At 42.3% G+C, this 11,176-nt stretch overlaps 1 protein-coding gene across 1 annotated transcript; it reads left to right on the top strand.

Annotated features, from left to right (window-relative positions):
• Positions 1–305: 305 nt before the first annotated feature.
• Positions 306–6,735, top strand: LOC308372370 (bile salt-activated lipase-like; the record flags this gene model as incomplete). Its single annotated transcript, XM_080847524.1, has 11 exons — positions 306–368; positions 635–785; positions 2,518–2,637; positions 3,159–3,359; positions 3,879–4,009; positions 4,122–4,229; positions 4,472–4,586; positions 4,880–5,066; positions 5,233–5,436; positions 6,138–6,335; positions 6,558–6,735. 11 exons carry the CDS (start codon positions 306–308, stop codon positions 6,733–6,735), a joined length of 1,656 nt encoding a protein of 551 aa, XP_080703650.1.
• Between the last annotated feature and the right edge of the window lie 4,441 nt (positions 6,736–11,176).

Below are 11,176 nucleotides of genomic sequence, written 5' to 3'. Positions count from 1 at the left end.
AGAATGTTAAATTAGAAAATCTGTGAATTTTATAGCTATGAAATTATTGCTCAATTGAGGATTGTTTTAATGCAAATCTACGTTGGAAAAGGGCCCATTCACTTGGCAACACTTGACCACAGACAACCCGTCCACATGTAGTGTGTCTTTTTAACCCTTCACGAGAGAGAGAGGTAAAAATACACATGGTAGATAAAAGTTGGTGTGTGATTATGCAACGCTGGCTATAGGGAGAGGGGCGCTCAGGGGTATAAATGGCCTGAGAAAAAGCCCCTCGGTCCTACAGGTGTTGCTAATAGTTCACCATGGCCATGCTGGGACTTCTGTTGGCCGCGGCCCTTTGTCTGGGCTCTGCCTCTGCAGCTTCTGTAAGCCTTATTGCCTTTGTTTGCCTTTGGTTAATACATCTTGTTTAACAATTGAACAGATCATGTATACAAATTATGCCATTAAAGAATGCCATGTTATGCACACTATATAACTGTTTTTGTAGACATTGCAAAGTCATTAGAAACCTTAGAGTTACTATTGTAAAGAGTGTAACATTAATGTTTCATCTGTTCTATTTCATTTTAGTTGATTTACATCTAGATCTTAAGGATGTGATTTACTTTGGTTGTGTTTTTGTTTGCAGTTGGGCACCGTGTTGACTGAAGGCGGTCTGGTCTCGGGAGACAACTATGGTGTTTCCGGACTCTTCCGCTACGTGGACGTCTTCAAAGGAATCCCCTTCGCTGCTCCCCCTGGTCGCTTCGAGAAGCCCAAGCCCCACCCCGGCTGGGATGGTGGGTGACCTTTCTGATAACTGTCACTAAGATTTACTTATGGGGAAGCATGATTTAGTGAAGCTGCATGGTCAGTGTGGTAACACTACTTCTGATGAGACTGTCATTAGTCATCATTACAGTCAATGTGCAATAACGTTTACTGTTGTTGGTACCACAACACATTGATGAAAGTGGACATAATCCATCAGGAAGGCTTATGGCAGTAAACAGGTTTTGCATTGGCATGTTTATGATATGGTTATGTTGGTTATGTTTATAAGGGTTCTCATTAAGAGGTCTCATTGGTGATTATTTTAAAGTGAGACACAGACATAAATAGCTTCCAAAGCAGCAATAAAATAAATGCAGGGCTTTGAAAGGTATTGATATTTTGTTAAAAAGGCAATGTGCACATAAGGCAAGAACAACTATTTTAAAGCTGCGTAGGGTCTGTTTTATCCTGTTCGCGGTAAAGTCCTTTCTTGCGCGCCTCCAGTTATGCACATTTCAATTATGCATATTCTCCCCTTTGCACTTCGATTACACCCACAGCGCCTAACTTCAGCATTAAGCCAGGGTCATGAAAAAGGCCTGATGTAAAAATGTAGACCATGGACTTTCGTAACCTTAACTTTACCATTAACGTCATTCAAATACATGGTAAACAGACACTAGACTCTGATTTTGCACATTCAAACAAGGGGAGAATTGTATTAAGAAAAAACTCAAATGAAAAGATTTATTACGTTAACCTAAGAAAGAAGAACATTAATGAAATCAAACACTTGAAAGGCCAAATTCATAAAGACGTTAGAGGTGTTGAGGTTCATGATTTAGAAATATAAAAATAACCCACCTTGAGATTGCGTCGCCTGTTTTGAAACACTCAATAATGATGACCTTCCCTCCGATGAAGATATGTGCATCATATCAGCCACATTCTGAAACTAACCAGATGCAGGGACAGACAGAACACTTCTTGTATGAGGATGGGCAGAGATTGTGGGTGATTACTGTGTTTTGAAAGTTTTTCATCCAGGCGTCTGCACAAGTGTAGCCTAGTTGGGCATGGCTTCACGGTCGAGTTGAAATCGCTGTATTCACTGCTCATCTGTAAAATCCAAACGATGACGGATTATTCGACCATCTCCTTAACACGTGGCAAACTCTTTTACGTCTTTAATCGATATTGCTGAGTTTTACTGTAATTCAACCAATTACTTGTTTGCATGCAGGATCATGTGATGGAACCGTTTTTTTCTGTTTAACAATACCTCCTTTTGTTACACTTTATTGGGGGGAAAAACACATTATTTCAGTAGTTTAAAATGTATAATAAGTCCTATATTAATACAAATATTTATGCTACTGCCGACTTCAAAAGGCAGTATGGTGTTTCGCCTTGTAGTGGTGCTTGACTTTGGGCAGCCCTCGGAATCCAGTAGCTGAAAAGTATGGAAATCAAGGGCAGAAGACGTGTAAATAATGTTTAAATAAGAAATGGGCTTGCTGCGCCCGAAGCGCGTCAAGGGTAGAAAAGTGTAGACTTCAAACTGTGTAGCAGCTTTTATTAAATTTTTTACTTAAGAGCATGGGTGAATTCGGCCTATACTTTGGCCGAATTGCATACGACTAGCCTACTGTATATAATTGACACAACTTTGGACAATATCGTAAAACCGTAGTAGCATTATTAATCACAGACATAGACGTGCAGCTGCATTACTCCTATTTCCTCTCCTGTCCTCAGGTGTTCTGAAAGCCAAGGAATACAGTAAGAGATGCATGCAGCCCAACCTCCTCATGACAGACACCCGCGGTGATGAAGACTGTCTCTACCTCAACGTCTGGGTACCTCAGGGACGCAAAGGTAGCTTACTCCATCCTCAACCTCATGGAAAGACTATTTTTCACTACAACACACGATGACGTGATGGGCCCCAAGGCCTTGTACCCCTCCCCGGCCCACCCCCATACACACACACACACACACACACACACAGCGCATATAGACACAAATAAGCACAGCCATCTAAACACCCAAGGCTAACAACACAATAACAAGAAAATACATTCAGAAATGATTTGGGCCCCTGCGTCTGGGCCTGGTAGGCCCATTCAATAATACATCCCTGATACCATGAAATGTTTTTAAACCGCACGTTGGCGGCAATCTATATTTTCTTTACTTCCAACACTATGGTGCACACTTATGACATGAATACAAAGCGACACTCATTGTCCTGGAATGTGCAGGCAGCATTTTGTGTTATACAATATTATATAATGCATACAATAACGATATAGTTCATATCAGATATTTCCAACAGGTCTTGTCAATGTATAATGTATTCTTATGTAAAATGCCAACCAACATCTCATGTCCTGCAGAGGTTTCCACCAACCTCCCTGTCATGGTCTGGATCTATGGGGGTGCCTTCCTTGTTGGTGGTTCCAGCGGGGCTAACTTCCTGAACAATTACCTGTATGATGGAGAGGAGATCGCCAACAGAGGCAGGGTCATTGTTGTGACACTGAACTACCGTGTGGGCACTCTGGGCTTCCTCAGCACTGGAGACGACGGCCTCCCTGGTAAAAAGGCATCAGTGCAAGCTCTTTAGGAGCCAAGATTATCTGTAGTAACTCACCGTAGGTACTGTGCTGAATTGAATGGTATATCATTTAACCGAGTAGAATGAACTTGAACTGAACTTGAACTGAATTTGAATGAAGTGGTTCCCAAGCTGTGGGGCTGGAATTTCAGCAAGGGGGGTGTGGGTTGAGGATAAAGGAGGAAAAAAACAGAACTAGAAACAACTACTGGTCAAATTTGATATGCCATTTCTCTTACAGGACAGATGCCTATAACTAACCTTGTGGCGACTAACTAGGCGATGAGTTTATAGCCTACTTTGTACTTATATTAAGCCTATATGTTGGAAAAGATAGATTTTTCATTTTTCATTGTCAAAGGGGGGCCTGCCATGAAAAGTTTAGGAACCAGATACTGGATTAAACTAAAAAAAAAACACAATTATACATGAGATGAATGCATCTGAAGTGGAATTCACTCATTCTTGAACTAAAAGGAGTGATCAAAATCGCTTACAGGTAACTACGGCTTGTGGGATCAGCAAGCTGCTATTGCCTGGGTGCACAGGAACATCCGCGCTTTTGGTGGAGATCCCGACAACATCACCATCTTTGGAGAGTCAGCTGGTTCCGCCAGTGTCAACTTCCAGGTAGAAATTGTTCCTTCCCTCTCTTGTTTCTGCACTCTCTCCCTTCCTCTCTCTCACTGGGCCCAGTTACAGCACACATTTATAGCGTAACCCCCCTCTTTGTTCTCCACAGCTCATCTCTCCCAAGAACAAGGGGCTCATCCGCAGAGGCATCTCCCAGAGTGGTGTAGCCCTCTGCCCCTGGGCCGTCAACAAGAACCCCAGAGAATTTGCTGAGCTGGTAAACATGTTACCTTCAGTCAAACGCCATCTCTTACATGCATTTACATACTCATACCTGAAGTTTGAGCCATAGTGAGGCTTGTGGCCTAAGTAATGTAAAGTTGCAAAGAGGAATTGGTCTGATTCCCAAGTTTGAGTGTTTATGTCACATATGTTGCAACAGTGTTACCACACCTTTGACAGGAGACATTCAGCCATTCCTCTCTTTGGCACTATTTTAATGGGGCCGATCCTTCACAGGTTGCCACAAAGGTAAACTGTCCAACTGATGACAAGATGGCGGCTTGTCTGAAGATGACGGATCCTGCTGCTCTGACTCTTGCTGGATCTTTAAATATGAAAGGGTCTCCAGCTGGTGAGTTGGGAGTGTGATTTAAACATTCAGTTTTGGTGTGTGATTTAAACCTAGAGGTTTTATTTTGGTTATTAGTCATTTGAAACTAACACTAATGAATAAGATTATCCACACAGTGAGAACTGTGTTCCATTTAAGGGTTTTTGTAGTTAAGATGTTTTGCAGTAACTGACGGTAACTGACCGTGGATAACAAAGGTGTATCATTTCTGTGTGTGTGTGTGTGTGGGGGGGGGGGGGTCCTGTTTTCTTTCTACATTGCTGCTACCTTCTGATTGGATGTCTGTTCCTCAGCTCCCGTTGTCAAAAACCTGGTTCTCTCTCCTGTCATCGATGGCGACTTCCTGCCTGACGAGCCTGCCAACCTGTTTGTTAACACCGCAGAGATGGATTACATTATTGGTGCCAACGACATGGACGGTCACCTTTTCACTGGTGTGGACGTGCCCTCCATCAACCAGCCTCTTCATTCTACACCCGTGTAAGTGGCTGGCTACTGTCCTAACACTATGTTTTACCTTGTGTATACTCATGAAACATACCCATGCAGACTCTTAACTAAACTCACTGCTGTTAGCTCAGACCTGACAACCTATAATTATTATTTTGCTTCAGCATCTCATTCACGCCCGCCTCTTTCATGTTAGTGAGGATTTAAAGACCCTCTTGGCTGCTCTCACCAAAGAGAAGGGACCACAAGCTGCTGACCTGGCCTTCAACGAATACTCCCACACTTGGGGCAACAGGCCTTCCAAGGAGGAAATAAAGAGGGCCGTTGTGGAGGTGGAGACCGACTACATCTTTCTGGTGCCGACCCAGGCCGCTCTCTACCTGCACAACAGCGTTGCCACGTAAGGCTCCCTGATGGAGACTCAGTTCAAGGCAACAGTAAAAGCCCAGACATGGAAGGATTTCACTTGCAAGGCACACAGACACGCACACAAAATCACTCAAACATGACCACTTTGACTTGCTATGAAAAGAATAACTTAGGCATGCAAAACCTTTCAGGTTAAAGGTACAGTATGTAGTTTTTAGTGGCATCTAGTGGTGAGAAAGCTGAATTGCAACCAGTTGAATACCCTTCCCTTTACAAGCATGTGCGAGTACGTCCTACGGTAATCGTCAATGGCCATAAAACGCGAAAAGCCCCACCTCGAGTTAGTTTTTTGGCTTGTCTGTTCTGGACTAGTCTAGAAACATGGCGACACAACATGGCAGACTCTGTGGAAGAGACACTGAACCTTTAAAGGCAGCAGGACTGATTTTAATTCCAAGAACTTTACATAATGAACTGAACTTGAGCAATACATAGTTTGTTCGAACAAATAACCAAGAGAAAGAGACCTTTCTGTCAATAATGTTGTGTATGGATCTTAGCAGTCTGCAAACAAATAGGGAGTGGATTTCAAGGAAACACTAGAAGAATAGAGTATGCCATCTTGGCTGTTGAATTTAGTTTAATCTCACAACACTTACTAACGATTTAATTTACTAACATATGGACAAAAGAAAAATTCTGGTCTCTCCATCTCTCTCTTTCTCTCCTCAGGACCGGTCGTACCTACTCCTACCTGTTCTCTCAGCCCTCTAGAATGCCCGGGTACCCCAGCTGGATGGGGGCTGACCACGCTGATGACTTGCAGTTTGTCTTTGGCAAGCCCTTCGCCACCCCTCTGGGATACTGGCCCAAGTACCGTGATGTCTCTGGATACATGATCGCCTACTGGACCAACTTTGCTAAAACAGGGTATAGCAGAGGGATTCTTTTTTTAATCAGATCAATAAATGCCCATTTATGTTATTTACATTCAAACTGTGATCATTGAATGAGACAGTAATGGGCAAAGACAAATGTTTTTTTTATAGCTCAATTGTGTAAATATTTTTAATCTAAATTAAAAATCAAGGTTACGAGAAATATAAATACAATTCCGTTAAATGTTTTCCCTCTCTATTCCCTGATCAACAGAGACCCTAACAAAGGTGAGAAAGTTCCTGTCACCTGGCCTGCATTCAACAGTGAGACCCACAAGTATGTGGATATCAACCACAGGATGGGAAGAAACTCTGTCAAGCAGAATATGAGGCTGCGCTTTGTCAACTACTGGACCAACACTTTCGCCAGCATGCCCACCATCTCCCAGTAGACCAGCCTAGAGCTACATAAAGTCCTTGTCAGTGTGTCACTTCTATGGTCTAGACATCCTGAACTCTAATGATAATTACAAAAGGGAGTTTAATTATAGTTAAGCTCAAAAGCACAACACCTCACTGTTCACCATGTCATTGAAGACAATGAAACAGATCGATGCAATAAAAAGAATTATAACTTTTACCGGTAGTGTTTTTTTTATGCCTTTGCACAAGACACTTGATAGAGTCAAATGTAGACTGGCCATTCACCCATTTACCATTAGATGTTCTTAACCTGGTAGGACAGTCTCACATCTACGAGGCGTCTCAGAAATATAGACCGATATTTCCTCTTGATTTTCGATTAAAAATGTCCCTGTGTCTCCATGTAAATTCTCAACGTGGGCAAATTGTATTGATTATGCAACAAAATGGGGTTCTCTGCCTGACCGAAAAGGAAAAGGCATATCTTGTAGGTCAGCTCTGGCTGCCATAGTTTTGATCTGTCTTTGCTACACTATCATTTGGATTTCCATCCTCTGGCGTAAGTAAAGGTGGAGCTGGGTTAGATGTCAGGCAGTGCTTAACAGTGATATGAGGCTGCAAGAGCAAGACAGTCATGGGAGATCATTGTCTGGCTGGTGACATGTAAGCATGTGGAACTTTCAGTGTAAGTGGGCTGTGTAGTACAATGGAAGCAGAGGCCTGCACTGCCAAGGCTGCAGCCACTACTTCTTGTAAACATTCAAACGTTGCTTGGGCTACTGGATCTAGCCGTGTGGAAGAGTATGCCATTGGTCTCAACTTAATGTCCTCACCCCTGCGTTAACACAGATGTCATATAAACTTTTGAACAGTCTACACCTTGTACGAATGGCTTGTCGTGTCATGGATGTGCTAAGACAGCAGAACTGACCAACAGTTGTTTAATCTGTTACAATGCCTGCTTTTCCCCAGCTGACATGGGCTGAGAATAAAGTAAACTCTGCAACATTTGTGTTTCTAACACGTAGTTAGAAATCCATTATCTACAGAATTTAGTAATTCCCAGAAAATGCTTAGTTTATTTCTTTGCCTGTGGCTGAGGTGCTTTTGCGGCCTTGTTTCTGCTAAAAATCTTAACAACGCCAGGGTAGGCCTATGTTGTTTACAGGTCATCTTATCTGGAGGAAAAGCAGAGTATTTTGAGCCAGCACTTAACCCCCACCCAGCCTGTGTTAGTCCAATGCATCAGCCTAGGTTAATGTATTGTGAGTGTGACAGGCTTACATTTCTCTTTAAATCTTTTTGGGCTAAACAGTGTATATTCTATACATAGTAATATTTTGGGACACCACTTCTTTGACACACCATTGTTTAATTTATTCTTAATCTATTACCTTTGTCTGATTTCCACACTAGGGTTAGTTATGTTTCTATTTTCAGACTCATAGTTTGTTCTTGAGATCACAATGCTGAGTCAACCCGAGCCCGACCAGAGGTCCCGTCTCCCTCGTTTTTTGAGCAGGTTGAGGCCAGGGAATTTCCCTGGGGTGATCAGCCTACTGGTTCCAGGTCAAGGCATCCCAGTAATGCGAAATAAGTCCTTTAATAACATAAATTATGACTTTAATTATCTGTCTTTTAACCATTGTAAAAAGTTCGTCTCACCCCACAGAAAAACACAGGAGTATACTGTATCTGACTCTTTAAAAAAAAATATATATATATATATATATATATATATATATATATATATATATATATATATAATCTCTTTAGGAGACTGGAGATAGCTCTTCTAATTCATCTCCTTCAGGAATATATCTATTCATTACGGACTATACCCCTCTCGTAAAGCCCTTTTGCTAATGCACCCAGAGGCCCTTCATACAAGGCGAACAGGAAATATCCTGAGAAATAGGATTAGAGAGTTTTCAAGTTCATATCACAGCGCTCTCCTTCTCTATAACCTTTAGCGTTCCCAAAACGACCGTACCCTTCCTTCTTTACACCTCTTTTCAGGTGATAGGAAGGCAAACAGTGCTTATATAACCCCTTAGCGCGCTATAGCCCTCTCCATGGCAACAGGCCTGTTTACATATAACCCTTCCTTCTACACCCTTCCTTCAGAGGCGTAAGTAAGCCTCTGTGGCAAACTAGCTCTCCTTTACAGCTGACAGGAAGGTGAACAGTACCTGTTTAACAGTAAGTCATGAAGGTGATTTTAACCTTGAGCGTTCCAAAACATGAAAACTACAGACAGGAGTCTCTCTAACTCTAGCAATGCGTTCAACACACGGGGAAAACAGGAAAAAGTCCTTCCTTGAACCTTTGTTCCCCTTTCCACCCCGCAGCAAACAGGCAAAAGGTTCGTCTCAACCCCAAGAAAAACTATACTGGCGTGCACGCACAACAAACAATATACTCACAAACAGCACGGATACCACCCCCATATAGTATTATTCAATTCATTCACTCTCGGCTCTCCTCGCTGGTAGGCCCTGGCCTCCTTCCAATTCAAGTTGGAGGTATTTAGAAAAACGAGTCTTGTTCTCCTTTGTACGGTTCAGGTCCTGATAATTAGCCCAGTGTGAGAGTCTATGGGGTTGTTGGAATCTTGGTCACAAGCCCCCAAATATGTTAGGTGAAAATTCACCCTAGTTACCTCAGGACTCCGGAGCTGCATATAAGTATATTTATTGGACAAACACCAATTGCAATTGGGCTCACTCCCAGCACAAGGCTGAAAGTGAAGCCCTGATAAACACATTGCAAAAGGTTTATATAGACAGAAGTTTAGCGTTCAGCAGGGATAACCACGTGGTGGATCTCTGACGTCCGAGGCTTCCTATATTGCAAGGATGGCAGTTTTGCACAAGGTCAGAAAAAGCTTATCACTTCTGGTCTAAACATGCTCTTGTACAAATGCGGACTAAGTGGCACCTAATATTCTAAGTAACACACACGCAGAAACACAGAAAAGCCATGTCCCTGCTTACATAAGTACATGATTCATATAAGGTCATTAATAATACAAGGCACTTGATTATTATATTCTTAAGTCATTAACAGTGTTTGGAAATTATCTCCATCAACAACCTTAGTGCAAGCACAATGGCAGCAGGGGCAAGGATAAACTTGCTGTTAGTCAGGAAGGAACCTTAAGCAGAAGTCATGGTGTTTTGTCTTTTCGCTACAGTCTGGAATACACTGCTCTCACTGGCCATCACTTTCTGAAGGATACTCAGCTACGATGTGGAACAACGCCAAATGCTGAAGTGTTTTAGGTGTAATAGTGGTCTAAAGCAATTGCATTACAGAAAGGTAGAGGTATATTGAAAGTTTTCTACATGAATTTGAAATTGTTATCAGAGAGTCAAAGTATAGTTACTTTTTGCATAATAGGGGATACAATTCTATAGTACATGGTAGAATTTAGTGAAGGCTTGCCTCTACTCAATATTGGTGTGTTTATTGAGGCTTTTGAGGCTTTTTGGAGGCTATCCTGACTCTATTTGTTGATTCTGCAGAGAGGGTTATGGTCCTCCTGTGGCATCCAGCGAATCATTGGTGACCTCAGAAGCCTAGTCTGAGTCACTTCTGGCGTGACGCATCGACTGTCGATGTCCCAATTCCCATCTTGAACTTGTGGGTTAAAAACAAATAGGGTTCCCCCCCCTCATGTCACACAAGTACTTCCCCTTCCATCTGTCCAGTTCAACAAATTCAACTCAATCCAATTTTATTTTGTATAGTGCCTAAACAATAAAATTGTCTCAAGGCGTTTTACAGGGCCCAGAGCAGTTCAGAGAGTCTAATTGAAATCTTGAAATCATTTTATTGTTATTTTTTGTTGTAATTTGTTGGCCTTTGGCATGAAAGTTGTCATGCCATAAAGTGACATCATGATGTACTAGTCTTCAAAAATCGAGAGTAGCCATATGGTGAGACCATGGGCAGTATAGCTTGCATGCCGGTAATCAGAATTCTGTGAAACTGGGAGATATTGTGCAATGTCTTATTACACTTATCGTCCTCCCCACCTGTTCCACTCTCTTTCTCTCCTCTCTCTCTCTCACTCTCTGTCTGTCTCTCTCTCTCGCTCTCACTCTACCACAGTTGTTTGAGATCTGGTCCCGCAATGCAGTCAAGGCCAACATGGATGTGCATCCAGAAAAGCTCACGTTGCTTCTGCCCTATGTGGCATATTACATGGTAAGCATGTGAATGAGCCAGGCCCCTGGCATGTGTGATGCTGCAGTCCCTCTGTCACAGTCAGAAGCAAGATTTACCAAATACTGGACTTCTGAATCTGTTGTGGGAAGAAACATGGTGAGAGCTCCAAAGTCCAATGATAAACAGTTCAGAGCCAAAACTATTTACAAACAGCGTGTTATGATACACCATCTGGTGAGTGTACTGTATGCATCCAATAAATATTTGTACATCGTTTGTGTGTTCTGCCTTTCCTCC

This window comes from Sprattus sprattus (genome assembly GCF_963457725.1).
Source record: "Sprattus sprattus genome assembly, chromosome: 11".
NCBI classification, from domain to species: Eukaryota; Metazoa; Chordata; class Actinopteri; order Clupeiformes; family Clupeidae; genus Sprattus; species Sprattus sprattus.
The sequence above is the reverse complement of the archived record's forward strand: the minus strand, read 5'-3'. Positions and strand labels throughout refer to the sequence as shown.